This window comes from Pristis pectinata, chromosome 2 (assembly GCF_009764475.1).
Source record: "Pristis pectinata isolate sPriPec2 chromosome 2, sPriPec2.1.pri, whole genome shotgun sequence".
In the NCBI taxonomy this organism is placed as follows: domain Eukaryota; kingdom Metazoa; phylum Chordata; class Chondrichthyes; order Rhinopristiformes; family Pristidae; genus Pristis; species Pristis pectinata.
Window position 1 is genome coordinate 32,880,802 of NC_067406.1, and position 20,132 is coordinate 32,900,933.

The 20,132-nt window shown below is 42.3% G+C and overlaps 2 protein-coding genes across 2 annotated transcripts in view; both read right to left on the reverse strand.

The window, feature by feature from the left end:
• Positions 1 to 16,086, reverse strand: part of LOC127567371 (A disintegrin and metalloproteinase with thrombospondin motifs 7-like) — a 64,579-nt gene extending 48,493 nt beyond the window's left edge. The window contains exons 1-4 of the mRNA XM_052010219.1: positions 15,997 to 16,086; positions 12,181 to 12,354; positions 11,936 to 12,082; positions 8,459 to 8,615 (exon numbers count right to left, since the gene is read on the reverse strand). Coding sequence (XP_051866179.1) covers positions 8,459 to 8,615; positions 11,936 to 12,082; positions 12,181 to 12,354; positions 15,997 to 16,071 — 553 coding nt within the window. The 5' untranslated portion in view covers positions 16,072 to 16,086. The remainder of the gene's footprint in view (positions 1 to 8,458; positions 8,616 to 11,935; positions 12,083 to 12,180; positions 12,355 to 15,996) is intronic.
• A 2,419-nt stretch (positions 16,087 to 18,505) lies between these two features.
• Positions 18,506 to 20,132, reverse strand: part of LOC127580526 (A disintegrin and metalloproteinase with thrombospondin motifs 12-like) — a 391,205-nt gene continuing 389,578 nt past the window's right edge. Inside the window, exons 19-20 of the mRNA XM_052034119.1 lie at positions 19,092 to 20,090; positions 18,506 to 18,523 (exon numbers count right to left, since the gene is read on the reverse strand). Of these exons, the coding sequence (XP_051890079.1) occupies positions 18,506 to 18,523; positions 19,092 to 20,090 (1,017 nt within the window). The remainder of the gene's footprint in view (positions 18,524 to 19,091; positions 20,091 to 20,132) is intronic.

The window sequence follows — 20,132 nt, forward strand, 5'->3', positions numbered from 1 at the left end:
ACGTTCTCTTTCCCCGACAGATGGCGGACGTCAGTGGTGAACTCGGAGATGTACGACAAGTGCCGCTATTGCCGTGCGGACCAGGGATCTGAGACCTTGTGGAAGGCGAAGGTCAACAGCTTGTGGTCGGTGAAAGCAGTAAACAGCCTGCCCTCCAAGAAGTAACGGAAGTGTCTGATGGCCAGGTACAACGTCAACAGCTCGCGGTTGAAGGCGCTGTATTTGAGCACTGGTGGTCGAAGGTGCCTGCTGCAGAACGCCAGTGGTTACCAACGCCCTTCGATAAGTTGTTCCAGCACGCCTCCGACCGCTGTGCTGGAGGCGTTGACCGTGAGGGCAGTCGGGACGTCCGTGCGAGGATGCACCAACATGACTGCGTCCGCCAAGGCCTGCTTAGTTTCAACGAACGCGGTATGAGCCTCTTCCGACCAAACAATGTCCTTGCTTCCGCCTGACAGGAGAGCAAACAACGGGCGCATGATGTGGGCCGTGGATGGTATGAACCGGTGATAAAAGTTTACCATATCGAGGAATTCCTGCAGGCCCTTGACGGAGGTGGGTCGGGCGAAATGGCGGATGGCATCGACTTTCGCAGGCAGGGGCATGGCACCGTGTTTGTCGATCCGATGACCCAGGAAATCGATTGTCTCCAGCCCGAATTGGCATTTGGCTGGGTTGATGGTCAGGCTGAACTCCCTCAGGCGAGAAAAGAGTTGGCGGAGGTGCGTGAAATGTTCCTGGCGGCTGTTGCTGGCAATCAAGATGTCGTCGAGGTACATGAAGGTGAAGTCAAGGTCGCCCGACTGCGTCCATGAGTCGTTGGAAGGACTGAGCAGCGTTCTTGAGACCAAAGGGCATCTGGACGAATTCAAAGAGGCTGAAGGGTGATCAGCGCCGTCTTCGGAATGTCGTCCGGATGCACTGGGATCTGGTGATACCCGCGGACGAGGTTGACCTTGGAAAAAATGGACCGCCCATGTAGGTTGGCAGCAAAGTCCTGAATGTGTGGCACGGGGTACCGGTCTGGGGTAGTAATGTCATTGAGGCGTCAGTAATCGCCACAGGGTCACCAGCCTCAGGCTGCCTTGGGGACCATGTGTAGCGGAGAGGCCCATGGGCTGTCCGACCTGTGGATGATCCCCAGCTCCTCCATTTTTTTGAATTCCTCCTTCGCAAGGCGGAGCTTGTCTGGGGGTAGCCGCCGGGCGCAGGCGTGGAAGGGAGGGCCCTGGGTGGGGATGTGATGCTGGACACCGTGTTTGGGCAAGGTGGTGGAGAACTGGGGCATTAGTACGGACGGAAACTCTGCCAGGACCCTGGCAAACTTGTTGGTCAACGTGGTGACTGAGTCGAGGTGTGGGGCCGGCAGCTTGGTCACACCCAAAAAGAACGTTTGGAAGGTCCTGACATGTACCAAACGCTTACCCCGCAGGTCAACCAGCAAACTGTTGGCACGAAGGAAGTCTTCCCCAAAGAGTGGTTGCGCGACAGTGGCCAGGATGAACCTCCAAGTAAAGTTGCAGGTGCCGAACTGGAGGTGTACCAACCGGGTGCCAAAAGTCCGAATGGCGCTGCCGTTGACAGCTCTGAGGGCGGGTCCTGGTGTGCAGTTGTAAGTCTCGTGGCCGGTGGGAGGCACGACGCTGACTTCGGCTCCAGTGTCCACTAGGAACCAACGTCCGGAACGCCTGTCCCACACATGCAAGAGGCTATCCGGGTTTCCCAGAAACCTGCATGGTGGCCGGCCAGCTGGACCGCTGGGTACGTGGCGTGGCAACGCGCTCGACGGACGCCCCGCTCTCCTTTCTCGCCTGCCAAAGAACATCCACCCGGGCGGCCACCTTCTGGGGTTCGCTGAAATCGGCATCCGCCAGGAGCAGGTGGATGTCGTTAGGTAACTGCTCCAGGAAGATCTGCTCAAACAGCAGGCAGGGTTTATGCCCATCTGCCAGGGCCAACATCTCATTCATGAGCATGGAGGGGGGTCTGTCGCCCAACCCATTGCGGTGAAGTAGGCGGGAGGCCCGTTCGCGTTGGGAAAGGCCGAAAGTCTCGAGAAGGAGGGTCTTGAACTTATCGTACTTCTCCTCCTCTGGGGGCGCCTGGATGAAATCCTCGACCTGGGCGGCGGTGTCTTGGTCGAGGGCGCCCACCACGTAATAGTACTTGGTGTCGTCCCTGGTGATCCGGCGAACCTGGAACTGGGCCTCGGCCTGGTCGAACCAGACACGGGGCCGGAGGGTCCGGAAGGTGGGCAGTTGAAGGGCTACTGCCTGTACCTCTTGCTGTGCAGACATCTTGGGTCCAAAAATGTTTGGGCCCGTCGGAGTCACCAATGTAGCGGCTAGCTACACACTATGAAATGAAGACACAGAGTCGCTGGTTTCAAAATCAGAGGTCGAATGCAGACCCGGGGCGCAGTGCGCCTTTAATAGCTGAAAACTTCCCGCGCTACAGTTCCCGCGCTGACGTCACGTGAGGGTCACCTGACCTTCCTGCGCGCAGGCTTTCCCAGCCCAACGCTGGGGAAGAAGGAGGGCCCTGCGCCATCTTGGATCGGGGCCTCCGACGACGTCGCAATGTCGGGAGCCGGTTCGAATGCCGGTGCGGTGAGTCGCTACATTAGTACAATATACCAACATAAATATTGATTAAAATATCAGACATAAAATAAATCACCAACCTGCTCCACCAATATTAACAATAAATCTCATTTGGAGACACAAGAGTCTGCAGATACTGGAGATGGAGCAACAAACAATCTGCTAGAGGAACTCAGTGGGTTGAGTGGCGTCTGGGAGGGGAAAAGAACTTTCAACGTTTTGGGTTGAGACCCTGCACCAGGATTGCAATCAATCTTATTTGAGGTTTGACAAATGAGGCTTCTTTTAAGCTGAGGGGCCAGATACAAAGTGAATCTAGCACCACAGCTCAGATAACCTGGGACTGCCACTGGACTCACTGGGGTTTGACCCCCAGGGCATTTTGCTTCACAATGCACATGTCGTGAATGCACTGATCCATGAGCAGCACCTTATTGCCAGTTCTCTCTCGAACTGCTGACATAAGGTGAGAACAAACATCAAAGGATTTTTACGTTAGAGTTTATGGTTTTAAAAATATTAAATTCCCATTACTGCAGAGCCTTTCATTTCACTGATTTGTTCTTTCCTTAATTAAATTTTTTTCATGTCTTTTGAAGTTCAACTCCTGGTTAGGCAGCACAGACCACCACATCAAGCAAAACTTCAATGAACTTTAGCGCAAACATGCCATGGTTGTTAATTTCTCCATGATTTCTAACTAAAGATGTGAGAGAAATGCAGACCACCATTAGATTGAACTGAACATTATTGTTAAAACAAAAAAAAAGTCATCATGCTTTGTAGAATGCCAGAGGTACAAGAATAACAAGTGGGTATTTAATACAGTGCAATTGTTATGCATTGCACACAATGTACTCTTTTACTGTAATAATAACTTACACAGAGCAAATACTTAATTAAAGCCATTTGCCTAAAAGTTGATTTGGTGCCCTTTTAAGTACATGAAACAGTAGCAAAGCATCAAACCAACAATTGTTCCACTTGAGAGCCTGTTGTGGTGCCTTGCTCTAGGATTGGTCTTCCCCTCGTTAACTTTGAGCACTGAAGGAGCTCAGGCTAAATCAAGAGTCAGAACAGGGTCAAAAGGAAGAGAAGACTGGGCATGAGGAGAAGATTAGGAGAGGATCAGGGATCAGAAATGTAGAAATCAATCCAAGATTGGAATGCTAGGGATCTGGTTAGGATCAGGTTACACCAAGGTTGGAGAGGCAGGTTGAGTAGAGGTTAGGCCGGCACTGAAAGGGTAGGGGTCAGTCTGTGTTCTGGAGAGTATTCTGTATGGCTGAGCAAGGATCTGGAGAGGCATCAGTATGGCATTGAAAGATTAAGGGTGACACTGGGATTGGAAGGTTGGAGTGAGAACAGGCTGCTGGGGATCAGTGATGTTAAGGCAAGGATCATGTCAGCAGATCAAGAGATTGAGGCATGTATAGTTGGGGTGGGATCTGCTGAGGTTTGCAAGCTGTGGCAGTAGACACATACGGGAGAAACCCATGTGAGAGGTTGGCAAGCTCCATATCTAAAGAGGTGGACTGCAAGTAACTAACTCTGAAATAGACTTCACAAGCTATGGATACATTGCGCGAAAGGACCTGTTTTTATGCTGTTTAATTCTTTGATGCAAAAGAACATTGTTGGACGCTTTTCCTCAAAAAGATAATCTTTGAGACAACTTGGCATCATTGCCAATTATTAGAAAAAATAATTACATTAAATGTAAACATAACTTGTTTCAGAGTTGATTGCAGTGCCTAAGTGGATTATGTCTTGCACCATGTTTGCAATATTACAGCCTAATGACACATAAACACCCTTCTTACAGCAATTCACATGAAATATTATTATTTAACCTTTCCTCCTGCCATTATATTATCATCTGTTATTTTTATAGTTCTAGAGGTTTATATCTGTACAAGTGGTCTATGCTGTCCCGATGTTAATAATGCTCGGAGGCGAATTCTGAAAATGCTGTCTGTGCAGGCCATACTCTGAATCTCTGCCCTCTTCCATGTATCAATGAATCTGAGGGCCTGCAGGAAAATCATGGAATTTGTGCAATTTTCCTTTCTGGGTGCCTGATAGTCTGCATGGAATGGTGGGACTAAGGGCCTTTACTGTGCTGTGCATCCATAACTTCATATTTTATTTTTCACTGAAATTGAATGACACTTGTGCACAGAAGTGTACAGTCCAATTTCCAGACAGTTCTTCTCCATGGCCCAGGTACCAACTAAGTACTGAAGCAAACCAGGGAGATCCTGATTGTAACTGGGGGGGGGGGGGGGGATGTGTTCAAGGTGGACAGATGGGGTGATTAGAATGATGAGATTCCTCAGGAGGCTGAAGAAATTTGGTTTGTCCCCTTTGACTCTCACCAACTTTAACAGATGCACCATAGAAAGCATCCTATCTGGATGCATCGCGACTTGGTACGGCAACTGCTCTGCTCAGGACCGCAAGAAACTGAAGAGAGTTGTGGACACAGCCCAGCGCATTACAGACACCAGCCTCCCCTCCTTGGACTCTGTCTTTACCTCTCGCTGTCTTGGTGAAGCAGCCAGCATAATCAAAGACCCCGCCCACCTGGGACATTCTCTCTTCTCTCTTCTTCCATCGGGTAGAAGATACAGGAGCCTGAGGGCACATACCACCAGACTTAAGGACAGCTTCTACCCCACTGTGATAAGACTATTGAACAGTTTCCTTACACAATGAGATGGACTCTGATCTCACGATCTACCTTGTTGTAACCTTGCACCTTATTGCCCTGCACTTTCTCTGTAGCTGTGACACCTTGTGCTGTTATTGTTTTTACCTGTACTACATCAATGCACTCTGTACTAACTCAATGTAACTGCACTGTGTAATGAATTGACGTGTACGATCGGTTTGTAAGACAAGTTTTTCGCTGTACCTCGGTACAAGTGACAATAATAAACCAATACCAATACCAGCATAAGGCTCAGGCTGTTTCATAACCAGATGTGAAACATCTCCCAGCCAAAGCTGGTGAGAATGAAGTCAATGCCTGTGGACAAAGGTAGGAATAGGGATAGAGCCAGATGTTGCTGGGTTCCAGAGACCATTTCTGGCTTGAGGTTTGGTTGAGGAGATGGAAGTGGGGAAGGAAAGGTAGTGGGGGGAAGAGAATGATGGAAGGAAGGATGGTGGAAGCTGCGAAAAAGGAGGTATCCAAGTGTTCATTGAATGCTGTGACAGAGTCCTTTCACTGCTCTCAGTCCACAACAATAGCTCAAGGAGATATCACAAATGTTTTTCACAGTTTTCTTTGGCAACCCTGCTATGTCCTGCAAACACACTCAGAAAGTGCTGATGAAGGGTCTTGACCCAAAACGTCGACTGTTTATTTCCCTCCATAGATGCTGCCTGACCTGCTGAGTTCCTCCAGCGCTTCTTGTGTGTGTTGCTCCAGATTCCAGCGTCTGCAGCATCTCTTGTGTCTATGTCCTGCAAAGCTTTTCTGTAAGTTTTGGTTAGTAGGGGTACTGGGACTTTTGGTGTGAAACTCATATTTTGCTACTGATAGCATTGTCACCAGACTGTGTCTAACCCACTGGCCCCTGACTTCCTGCTGTGGACAGACACCCTATGCCTGAATTTTGCCTCAATAATACAATGAGTGGGTGAAGGCAAAAAATGCATCATGATTGTAATACCAACACCCACTGTAACCACTCCACCAACTCATGAGGGACTCAAAAGGTCCCAGACCTTAAAAGTTAACTCTGTTTTTCTCTCCAACGATGCAGCCTGACCTGCTGAGTGTTTCCAGCATTTTCGGTTTTCAGCTTGTTAAAATGCTTATAAACTGAAATTATGAAGAGACAATGCTGGAAACATTCAAGGTTCAGGCAGCAGCTTGGAGAGAGAAATGCTTTAAGTCAATGATTTTCATCAGTAAATGAAAATAAATAAAACTGCAGATGCTGGAAATCTGAAATAAAAGAAACAAGATGCTGGAAACGTTCAGTAGGTTAGGCAGCATCTGCGGAAAGAGAAGCAGACTTAATGCTTCAGGTCAATGACCTTCCATCAGATATTTTCTAAGAAAAGTTAGGAACGATTGCAGAATACCTTCACTCTGTCCACAAGGGTGACTCTGAGTTCCCAGTCGCCAGCCACTTTAATTCACTCCCACTCTGAATTTCACCTCTTATACTGTTCAAACAAAGCTCACCATAAGTTTGCTGAACATGTTCTCACCTTCCACCTTGGTATATTACAGCGCTCTGGTCTCAACACTGAACGTAACACTTTCAGATAATCAGCCAGTGAGTCTTGTAGCTCATATTTAAAGAAAATTTGAAAGCTTGGGACATAAAAACTGTGAGAGCTTGATATTTAAAACAATCTGGGCATCATTGTGCACAGGTAATTGAAAGCTAACAGGCAGGTTCAACAAACAATGGGGAAGGCAAAAAATATGTTGGTCTTTACTGCAGAAGAATTTGAGTTTTAATACATTCATGTAGGCCACAGTGATACCATACTGGCATTACTGTTTACAGTTTTAGTCTCTTTACTTAAAAGATGTATTTGTTTCCGAGGGAATGCAGCGAAGATTCAACAAACTGGCAAGTCTATCACATGAAGAGAGATTGTACTGGGTAGGTCTCTGTCTACTAGAGTTTTGAGCATTAAAAGGTTATCTATTAGAGCACTTAACTGGGTAGATACAGGCAGGATGTTTCTACTGACTGGGAAACTGGGGGGTGGGGTGGGAGGGTGGTCATAATCTCAAAATAAGGAATAAGCTATTTAGAACTGAAATGAGGAGACATTCCCTCAGAGAGTGGTAAATCTTCGGGATTCCCCAGATTGTGGAGGCTCAGTCACTGAGTTCACTCAAAGCAGAGATCAACAGATCTCTAGGTAGTAAAGGAATCGAGGGACCTGGGAAAATTATGTTGAAGTAGGAGATCAGACTTGAGGGGCTGAATATTCTCATCATCTTCAAGATTCAGATTGTTTACTTTTCTCTTTTCATCCTTCTGGTGCCTCAAATTTCTTTCTCCTCCTATTTATATTTCCTCCTGGCACACCTTTTGTTATTCACCTCCTTCGCCACCCTATCATCACCACTTGTGCCATTCAATTTTTTCCTGGTCTCCACTCTATCACTGACCATCTCATTAACCCTTTCCTTAACCCTTACACTGCCCCCTGCCTGCCCCCCCTCATTTTCCTGCAAGTGTTTTCTGTCTGTAGTTTGTCAGAAGCACTTCTATTACTACTGAAGGCCTCAACACCCCATTGTTGCAGAAAAGGAAGTAATTAGGAATGTTACTTCCAATTACTTCTCTAATCTTCGCTAGCTAAACTCTCATGTAAGCAACGGATAAAACACTAAACTGAGAATAGTCTCCTTACAGTCTTCATCCACTGAGTAATCAAATTGCATCATCAAAAAATATGGAATAGACAAAAATTATGCAAACTAAACAAAAATAAGAGATGGGAAAATAGTTACATTCTGTTGAGTACGATTGAATGAAGTCTGCTGAGCAGAACCAATGAATGCTGGACAAGTTCCTTTCTTCATTTCAGCTGTACATCACGAAGGAAATTCACTCTGAGTCACACATCAAACAAACAATGGAGTTTCATAGGTTCTTTCCCCATACCCTGTAGTCCATCTTTAACTTTCCACCACAAACAAATCCAGACTCAATTCAAATGTCAAACTAAAATTTTAAGAACACAATGCTTCATGTTTTACTGTTACTTCATAAGGAGAGCTGATAAAATTTCTTTTTGTATTGGATTTTCTGCTTGCTACAACACAAAGCATTCACCGGACAATATTTAACCAGATAGAAACATTGCCTTACCCTTGTTACTGGTGCACTTTTGGAGGTTGCACATCTGTACTGCACTGGGGGGTGGCTCAAGCTCACAAATGCTGCTGTCTTCCTCTGTCTTATTAGTTTCCATGTTCACACATTTCACCATTCGGTGCTTTGAACCTCCTCCACAGGATGCAGAACACTACAGTTTTGAAACAAGTATCTATTAATATAAACAATACTGATACAATTAAAACCTTCTCTCTTCACTTACATAAATGAAGAATTCCAGGGTCCCAGTGATAGAAGTACACTCATAACAAGTAATAAAAATAGAAACTGGAGACACAACCCACTGCAGATCCTGGAATTTGGAGCAAAAAAAAACCAAACTGCTGGAAAAACTTAGCGAGTCAAACAGCATCTCTGAAGAGAAAAAGAAAGTTACTTTTTCAGCTCAATTTCCTCTGAGCAGAGTTGGGAAAAGGTTAGAGATGAAAAGGTTTTTGAATGGAGAGGAGAAAAAATGAATGATAAAACAATGAAAAAAGTAGAATTAACTTGCAGTAGATTTAAGTCAATCACAATGAGAAATTGTTGGAATTACCAAGTATGATGTATTGAATGATATTGAAAAACATTGCTGATGAAAGGTCATCAACCTGAAATGGTGAGCTTGCTTCTCTCACCGCAGATGCTAGCTAACTTGCTGAGTATTTCCACCATTTTCTACTGTTCATTGAAAACAATACCTGTTTCTTATCCAACAAAACCTAAAAACAAAACTTTCTATGCATTTAAATTTCACCCTGCTAATGTTCTCTGCACCTACAACACAAATTTCCAAATCTGGGTAACAAGGACCATTAGATCTGAGAAAGTGTCTGCCCCTTTTATTACAAATGTCCACTGGCTCCTTGGTCCCAAGACCTCTGCTTCTTGTTTTGGGGCAGTAGTAGGAAGTTATTTAATGGCCATTACTGCAGCACCAAGTGATAATGAAGCCTGACGTTCAAATAGTTTCAAGTTTTGTCAGCTGGCTGATTGTCTATTGTGGCCAATAAGTAAAATATTGTTTTTATTGCCCAAGGAGTTTTATGTAATGAGTTCAGAGTTTGGCATTGAAAATGCATTCTATTGGTTTATTGGGAAATTTCATTACCTTTTTTTCCAATGTTACCTATTTTTCTGCAAATCAAAGACACAGAAAGCATGAGCCTGTGATCACAGAAAGACTAAAAAAGAATATCATACAAATTAATTCAAAAGTGGACTAAGGGTTGAAATTGAAATCTAGGAGCTGAAAATGCAGAAATTCTAAAGACTCAACACAACCTGAATGTATCTTTGTTTACTAAATCTCACATTGCACAACAACAGTTTGTAGTCAATGTTGGCATTATAAAGACATTGCATGTCTTTGAGGTAACTTGTGAAATTGATGTATTCATTCATTATAGCAGGCAGTGTTTTAATAAAGCTTAATATGCACAAAAATATATTCTTATTCACAAACAATTAACTAATTGGATTGTATGGGTTTGGACTGTACTGATGAACCTGACTGGATTTGATTTTATTAGATTTATATTGCATTGGACTGGTGCATTTGATTTCATTGTATTGTGTTAGATTGACATTATACTGCACTGGTGCATTTGATTTGATTCGATTTGGATGTTAATATATTTTCCCTATTTAAAAATTATTTAATTTGATTGTTTCTGGTAAATTAAGCACCCCAGATGATGAAGAAGTTCAAATGTTATGCACTCTTAACATGATTGCAGAAACCTCTGATTAAATAATTATTCTGCAATATTCAATAACATTTCCCATTCTTTTGCAGGAAATGGTGAAGAAAAAAGGCAGGTAGTGGTGGCTAACTTGTGGAGAAAGGAAGTTGTTTGGTGTCAGCAGACACAAGGTATGTAACCTAAGGGATGTGACTTACATATTTATAGTCTCACGCTTTTATCAATTTCCCGCTGCTTGTAGTTTAACTGGGAACGTTTAAAGCTTCATTTAATCTTTTTAGTCAATGGCATTTCAATTGGGAAGATTAACTCTCCACCAAATCTTACCTGTGGGAGTGTAAACCAGTCACCAAAGTTATTTATGCAATTCCTATTTCCCCTTGTTTTCTCATCATTTAATATCTTTTTTTAAAATGTTTCATGTTCTCTTAACTGTACCAATTAACTCAATTCCAATAGCCACATGTGGGCAAAAGATCTGTCCTGCTTGAAAATAAATCTTCTCAGTTATAAATTCCTGGTTGAATTGTAGGCAATGTGAAATCAAAGCTATCTGAGACTACCTCAGCGGGACTTTCTCAATTTTATTTTAATTCTCACCCTGAGTCTATCCTCTATCAATAGACAGTGGTAGTAATATTCACCATTAGTCTCCCCAAATTCTTTAATAATTAGATAATATTAGCAATAAGAAACCATCTATTGGATTGCAAAGAAGTTAGGATAAATAGGTCGTGGGTCTTGATTCAAAAAATGTAAAGCAATGTGTCTTAGAATAAAGAACAGATTACAGTTTTTAGGATTCATTGTTCTAGTAATCCATATACCTGCAGAATGCAAATTCAATTTGAAACATAACAGTTCGAATTCAGTTTAAAATTTGGAAAAGTAAATCTGCATTTAATAGCTGCAGGACCTCCTTGTTCCATAATGTCTTTCAGTGAAGGAAAATCTGCTGTGCTTGTCTGGCCCATCTTGTACGTGGTCCCAGTACCACACAATGTTGTTGGCTCTTAACTTCCTCCTGAAGTGGCCAAGCAAGCCATTTATGATGAAGGGTCTTTGACTTGAAATGTTAACTAGTTTCTCTTGCCACAGATGATACTTGACTAGCTGAGTTCTTCCAGCATTTCTGTTTTTGTTCCAGATTCCAGCATCTGCAGATTTCTAAGCAAGCCATTAAGTTCTAACCAGAGATGAACAACAAATGTTGGCCTTCATGCCCCCAGCAAGAACGAAGGGGAACACTTAAATGTTAAAATCTCTCTCATCTTAGTGGAGAATGTGTACAAAATCTCTGAAAATAGAACTGTAGGCAGATGAAGAGTATAACACCATGTTGAGTAGAGGTAAATCATAAGATACCTTCCACTGATCGGCGAGTTACACAGGACAAGGGTTGAGAAATTCAGGAGTAGCACAATTTGAATGACTTTTTTGTATGTACCAACATATTAGAAATTGGAATGTGCAGCAACAATGGGCCAAATAATAATTTGTACATCTTGGACTGCTTCAAGCAAGTATTACCCCGAATCACTGCATTTTTAGTATAACTTTATCCTGACCCCACAAGGGCCCACAGCTTACATCTGATTAAAGCTTTAAAATTCCAAACAACAGTTGGAAAAAATTGTGTATGGTATAAACATAATTTTAACTAAAACGGAGATTTCCTATTGAATTCAATTCGGATTATATTTAATCATTTTGTCCTAAAGTTGCAGCACAAATTCAAGTGCCAGAAGTTGAATACGTCACCCACCTTGCTCCAAGTTCCAGTGATCCACTCAGTGCATGGCTGAATATTGCAGGGTATGGTGGTTTGAGGTTGAGCCTTAAGATTGCACTGCTTATGCTCCGAACAATAAACAGACCGTTCTTGAATTCCAACGCCACATGTCTTTGAACACTGGAGGCAAATGCATGTAAGACAAATTAAATTTTTTTAATCAAGTTCAAAACTCCTTTTCCATAATTTGGTCAGAATTGAGTAACTGACTCAATCACCTCACTCCAAGCAGAAAGGTTCCATTCACTGCAGGCCTTTACATTACAGCGGAAACTTGTGATTGGTTTGGCTCCTAGCATCTGGCAGTGGAAAGGTCGCAGTGGTCTTTTGTCTCGAGTGTCCATACAGTGTACATCACGGATTTTAATTCCACCTCCACAGTTTTCTGAGCACTGCAATGTACCGAGCAACGAATAATAAGTAAAACTTTTATTAGACAGTAAGACAAAGATCAGATCATATCTGAGCAGAAAGTATCCAGACAAATGCAAAATGCTGGATCATACAGAGTTTACATCAAAACAGAGACAGATAGATTTCTAGATATTAAATGAATCAAGGGAAAATGGAGGGAGGCTAGGAAAATGGCGTTGAAGTGAAAGATGAGTCATGATTTTGTTGAATGGTGGAGTAGGATCGAGGGGCCAAATGGCCTACTACTCCTGTTTCTTATCACAGTTATTAGGCACAACCCTAATCACTACAGTTTAGCAACACCATGACCACTTTGCACTAAAATTGACTTTATTTTGTTCTAATTGTGTTCCTTCTTGTAGAATTTGTGTTTAATTTGTTTATGTTTCTCTTGTGAATGCTACTTATATGATGTTATATGCCTGTGATGCTGCTGCAAATAAGTTTTTCATTGCACCTGTGCATACATGTACTTCTGCATATGACATAAGCTTAACTGTGACTTTTGACTTTGATTTTATGCAGCAGTAAATGGGAAACAAGGACAGGCTTTTTTCATTCTGAAATGACAACTCTCTTTTCCTCTTATTAATGCTGCCTGATCTGCTGAGTGTTTCCAGCACTTTTTGCTCATACTTCCACCTCCACATCCAATATCCATCCCTCTCCTCATGACACCTTCCATGTAACCACAGCAGATGCCATATCCTGCCCTTCTACCTCTTTCCTTCCCATTGTTCAAGGCCCCAATCTCTTTTCGGGTAAAACAGCTTCTTCTTTTTATGTATAGCTGGAGAAACATTGGGGTGGAAGATGACAGCATCCTCATACTCATCCTGTTCAATGGGATACTACAACCTATAGTTTCAAATTGTTGACTGAATCATCAAGAGGAGCTCACAGTCATGAAGCAAATTTCAAAACCATCATGAAGGTCCTTTCAGGATCCAACAGCATAAAGAACAGGGGTCTGGACATAGATATGTGAACATTATGGCAAAACTTGATCACCTGAGCAAGATGCCTTTGTGCAACAAGAAACCCATAACTCCAGTGCAAACCAAACTTGCTGATAAAAGGTATAGCAGTGATTTACTTTTACCACTTCCAATTTAGTATACAACATTCACTGCTCATGATGTGGTCTTTGCATTGTGGAAATCACTGCCTCTTCTTCTTACGCAGGCCCTTGAGAACAAGGATGACTTGCTTCCTTCCTGTTTTATTGGCTCTAAGATGACCGATGAACCAGGGAACCAGAGACTCTTCCACAAATGGGGCAGGAGATGTCTGATGAAGGAGGTAGACAGGTAATTTTATATAAGATTTATAAGATTTATTAGTCACATGTACATCGAAACACACAGTGAAATGCAGCTTTTGTGTAGAGTGTTCTGGGGGCAGCCCGCAAGTGTCGCCACGCTTCTGGTGCCAACATTGCATGCCCACAACTTCCTAACCCATACACCTTTGGAATATGGGAGGAAACCGGAGCACCTGGGGGAAACACACGCAGACACAGGGAGAACGTACAAACTCCTTACAGACAGCGGCTGGAATTGAACCCGGGTCGCTGGCTCTGTAAAGCATTTTGCTAACCACTACACTACTGTGCCTGCCCCTTTGGGAGGCGGTGTGCTCCTTTCACACAGCTTCTGTGCTGCCAGTGGATGAACTTGAGATTCTTAGTCCCATCCCAAAAACCCTTCTCCACTAAGAGATCATGAGCCAGAGATTCCCATGTAGTTTCTTCAAGGAGGCTTTGATTATATTCTTGAACCTTTACCTCTGTCCGCCTGGTAATCTCTTGCTCACAAATAGAATGTCTGTTCTGGGAGTCTGGTGTCAGGCATGCAAATGGCCTGCCAAACACACACTGGATAAATGCATTGGAGAATACATTTGCTCAGTCTGCAGAATACATTTGTTCAGCCTTCATAACACTGAGCTTCAGTCACCTGTCACTTCAATTCTTCATCCCACATCCACTCTGGCCTCTTACTATTTGGTCTCTTATAACTGTTCCACAGGAGCTCAATGTAAGCTCAAGGAACACCATTACAGCCTTCCAGGCTCAACACTGAGTTCAACATTCAGATAATCATTAGCTCCAGCTTTTGCATTTCATATTTCCAACATTCATAGTTTACTTTTCTTCTGTTAAGTTCAGTTGTTATTCAGCTTCTCCATTTGTTAAGCTTTTTCCACAGTTCTGAAGCTGCCAGTAGCTATTTTTATCTCATGCATATGGCTATGGGTGCTTTGATGCTAAATGATCATGGAGACCTTCACCAAGCGCCAGACTGTTTTCATCTGCTACTTATGTGTTTTGCAGAATTAGAATATTTTTATTATGTATGCTTCTTTAATTGTCAATTAATAACTGATTACTACAAATGAAAGGATGAGGTATTAGCTAATGAACTATTAATTAGATCTGAGAAGTTAATTGATGAATATGTTTCCATAATGCTAGCTTCTATCAAATAATGTTGCACAGAATTCTCTAAACTTTAGATCACCCTTATTCCATTTCCTTTATAAGTAATCATGGAGGCAGGCATCCTCGGCAGTTGAGTGGAAAATTTAGAATATGTTTTAGGCTTGAACTGTCCCTCTACCAGTATTGAATGGAACCTTGAGACTGGCAACTAGGGGATCCCTATTGTAACTTAAGTATCTTCAAGAGGGACAGAAATATAATGAATTGGGATCTGGTTTATATACTCAGCCTGTCTACAAAACAAGAAAGGTGCATAACACTGCAGTAACATTGGTCCACCGAGATTGCATATTCTACATGAATCGTCCACACTCTATCACTGCTGAAAGGACCCTAGAATCTGGCACAAGAAATTCTGCAGATTCTGGAATCTGGGGCAAGCATGGTAGTGTGGCAGTTAGCATAACACTATTGCAGTGCCAGTGACCCAGGTTCAATTCCAGCCACTGTCTGTAAGGAGTTTGTACGTTCTCCCTGTGTCTCTGTGGGTTTCCTCCGGGTGCTTCGGTTTCCTCCCACATTCCAAAGGCGTACGGGTTAGGAAGTTGTGGGCATGCTATGTTGGCGCTGGAAGCATGGCGACACTTGTGGACTGCCCCCAGAACACTCTACGCAAAAGATGCATTTCCCTGTGTGTTTCAATGTACATGTGACTAATAAGGATATCTTATCTTATTCTTAAAAGTGCTGGAGGAACTCAGCAGGGCAGGCAGCATCTATGGAGGGAAATAAACAGTCAACGTTTCGGGCCGAGACCCTTTATCAGGACTGGAAAGGAAGTGGGCAAAAGCCGGAATAAGAAGGTGGAGGGAGAGGGAGGAGTAGAATCTGGTACACCACTGGTGTGGTGCAGAACCAGCAATCTGGTTCTCCACCTCTTTGTTTCTGTATCTTGAACTTGGAATCCACTCATTCTCCAGAATTAAGATGTAAAGCAACCGCTCATTATGTAAGTGCATCCATGAAGGCAGGCAAAATAGAATACATTAATAAAGATCTTTCAAATGGACTTCAGTGCTCTCTGGAAAAATGGGACAATCTAGGTAAGGTTGTGGGTGGTGGTGGAGAAGCAGAATTTAAAAATCACTTGTTCCCAATGCAATCTCCCCTTGCCTACCTTGCTCCAGTTACCTATTTTCCACATAGCACATGGACGTACAAAGCATCTCCGAGCAGGGACCGGTTTCTTCATCTTTTCACAGTCAGATTCTTCATTGGTACTACACTCCACCTGTCTCCACACAGCACCAACTCCACATGTGGTGGAACACTGCACAGAAAGTAGTGGAGAAATGAAGCATGCACAGCCATGGCAATGGAAAATAGGCACAGCAGTTTGTTAAATGTTCAAGAAGCAGAAACATACAATAAAAACATTGGTCTCACAGAATGAATCTGCAGGTGCAAAGGAAATCATTATTCTACTTCTTTGTATTGGGCACATTCTAATGGTGTGTTTCATAATACCTCGCAATTCCAGTACAAAACGTCAGAGGTTAGATGCACACAATTCTGCAATATGTGCTTCAGCTTTGCACTTGGTACAGAAATATTGTTGCATAATGTTATGATCTCCAGATCTCTCAACTCAGATTTTCTTTTGACACACTACAAGGATTGCTAAATCTTTGTTGTTCAATGGTTTTATTCACATTTTAGTATCCCCCATTGATTTCAATTTGAATGCCCATGCAATTTTCACTTGTGCTACTAGTTGACTCTAAGCAATTAGTGTTCATGAGCAGGAAGAATAAAATTATCTGTAAATATCCCGCTTCTATTTTAATCCCTCCAGAAGTGATAATGAACACCTGAACTGCCAACATGATTTGTAGTAGCACCCAGCCCCTCCAGCAGTCTTTCCTTGCAAATATAAATAAAGCTAATGAATTCTTTAGCTTTGGGATTGATTAGCTTTGCATTTGGCTGTTGGGGACTTCAATCTGACCTTCAACCAAACTCGTCCCACCTCTCAATTAAATGTGTTCATTGTGTTTAATGGTGGCTTCAGTGGAGGTTCCCAAAGTAGCCCAGAAACGCCTTCAGCCACAATCCTTTGATATAAAGGATGCAGGTAGAAGGCATTCTCACTCTCTGTTAATGGAATCCTCCTTGCTTTTTTATCTAGTGCAGGGACCAGGTTATTGACCCACATTACAAATCAGCAGTGAATAGAAATATCATCCTCACTGTGTTGCTAATTCCAGAATTCACAAATCTCACATCTTTAAGTTGTAACAATAAATTCATACCTGGATCAAAAGACTGTGCCGTTGTCAAGTCAAATTAACTCTAAGCCATCTTGGAAGTGAAATAAATGGAATCAAACTTAAATCTAGCATCGAACAGTGTAAGTGTAAATGAAGCTAATCAGGCTGAATCCATGCATCCTAATGTAATGATATTAGTACCATGGTAAGGTTAAAGATATGAGATTTGTGAATTCTGAGTTTATCATTTTTATTACAAATATATAGGTTCACTAAACTTTACAATAGATGTAATTCCTCAGATTCAAATGCTCCTTTGCTACAAGTCAGTCAGGAAAGGTTGTTTACTGTTTCTGACTGCACCTGAGGATTTAGAGCTCAAATTTCCACCATAAGGCAGTGCAATTTCTGTTCAAATTAAAATTATGTTCTGAAGCAGTTGTAGAAGTGCTGGGGGTGAGCAGGGGAAGGATGGGAGAGTAGCAATTTCTGATCTGGCAATTTTCTCTACTTTGGTCTTCCAGCTACCAACTGGCCTAAACATAGGATGAACCCAACATTTAGTTTGGTTGAGTAGTGAAAATGGGACCCACCTGAGTGTCTGAATATGTTTCCTGAGTTAGTCCTTCCCTTTAAAACTTAGCCCCCTGATTTATTTCAGTTCCCTATAATTTATTTGGCTACAAATTGTATGCAGGTAAAATTTTAATTTAGAGGACTTTAGCATCTTGGGAGTCAATAGAGTTTGGACAAAAGTGAGAGGTGAATAATGGAACACAGGCAACAGAGTTTTAAATGAGCTAAAGTTTAAAGAGGAGAGGGTCTGGCCAGGATAACATTGGACAAATATTAAGTCTGGAGGTTGCAGCAGCATGGACAAGGATTGCAGGAAGTAGTAAGCCAGCAATATTACAGAGGGAGGAGTAGTTTGGTCCTGGATTGATTAGAATGCTGGTTGCAAAGAGTCCAGTTCAGCTTGACGCAGCCCAAGAGACAAATGGGATCTGCTAATGGTTGGGACAAAATTTTCTGAAGTTTGCTTTTCTGATTGTTTAGCTGGTGTAAACTGTGGCTGAACCAAGGTTCAGTGAAGGTTGAGGGTTTAAGAATACAAACACAAAGAGGTACTTGAGAGAGATGGTGATAAGGTAGGTACAACCAAATGTTGTCACTATAAATGTAGAAGCTGACACCGGGTCTTACGGTGATTTACCAGCATGAATCACGTAAAGGAATATGAGGAAGGGTCAAAGATCAAATTTCTTGATCACACTGCTGGAGATGCACAATAACAATTTGATAGATAAGAACACAATGTAAAGTTTCTGCAATGTATTAATCTGGTATTCCCATTCCTAGAATAGCGATCAAGAGATGTGAGTTTGAATTTCACCACAGTAGTTGGGGACTTTTAATTCACTTAATTGAATAAATCTGGAATAAAAAGACAAAATCAGTAACAACAACCATGAGAGTGCTGAATCATTGCTGCATTATTGTAAAAGCTTATCTGGTTCATTCATATGATTCAGAGAAGAAAATCTGGTGCCTTTACCCAGCTCTGGCTTGTACTTATTCTAGACCCTTGGCTGTCCTCTGAAATCATCAAGCAAGCCCTTCAGTTTGAAGGGTAATTCACAATGGATGGTAAATGCTATACTCGTCAGTCATGGGCTCATCCCAAAAGCAAATAAATCAGAAGATGTCTCAGACTTTCAAAAGTAATAAACTTTGACGCATGCATAAGCTATAGTTACTGTTTGTTTTTTATGTGAAGACCTACCTTGCTCCAATTTCCAACCTTCCAGTAAATAATTTCTCTACTAGTTAGGTTCTCAAAATCATCGTTGTCCATTGTAATATTGATGAAATTAGTTGGTATATTTGCAGACAGAGTATTCTTCAAAAGCGCTACAGTGGTTGACTGTGCTTTGGAGAATAGAAGTTTACTTCCAAGTGGTTTTGAGAGATTTACCCAAGATGGAGGTGTGGTATCACCTACATTAGAAGTTGTAAGCTCAAAGTTGTCCTGCAGCTTGTCTTCAGCATTAAAACCCATACCTAGGCCTGGGTTATCAGTAGCATTGGAAAAGTGATTGGGATTCAGCATCTTTAGTAGTTTCAGTTTAAGTCGGTCAATAGTTGCTATGACTTGTGGATCTACTTTAAAGTTTGAAAAACTTGTCTTTCTATGATCAAAACCTGGAGAAGGTGCTGTTACATTTGGCTTGACTACTTGTGTCCCACTAGGCTTTATGGTAGTCACAAGCGTTTTCTGTGTACTACTAAACAATGTTGATTTGTTACCATTGACAGGGATCGTTGTTTTTGCAATTGTATCATCAAATTCATCTGTTATAAGAGTAACCTCAGGTTCTTCTGTAAATGAGAGAAGGTTATCAATCTCTTCTGTGGTTACTTGGTTATCTTCAGAGACATTTTCATCAGTAGTATTTTGTGTACCATTCACAGTTTGAATTGTATGTGTGATGTATCCAGGTTCCGGAACGCTCTTTCCGTCGATAGTATTACCCTTCTTGGTTAGGTTCTGATGGCTAGGATTAAAGTTATTATAATGTTCATTATACAACACAGTGCTGTTTTCCCCATTGGGGCGAGGCTTATTTTCCAGATACATTTGTTTTTTTGTAGTGATAGACATGGAGGTTGCAGAGTTTGTGTCAACAGGTGGCTGCACAGTGGTGTTGGTGAGAAGTGATTGTTCAGTAGTGATAAGCATTTCTTTGTAGTTAGGTTGAACTTTTGCATCTGAGTGATTCGGAATAAATTTAGGCCACAACTTATTAGGAAAGACTTTGTTAAAAATCTTGCCCCCTTTGGGCTTCCATGGAGAAGGCAGATTTTTCTTCTTGACGGGACAGCTCCTTAAGCCACACAAGCCTTTAGTATTTGGTCTTTTGGACATATTGCAGAGCTCCTTATTATTCAAGCTGCATGTTACCGTCCTTGTGCGGAATCCACCTCCACATGTAACGGAACACTGAAAAACAAACAGCAAAGATCAGAAGGGTTATTCATGCAG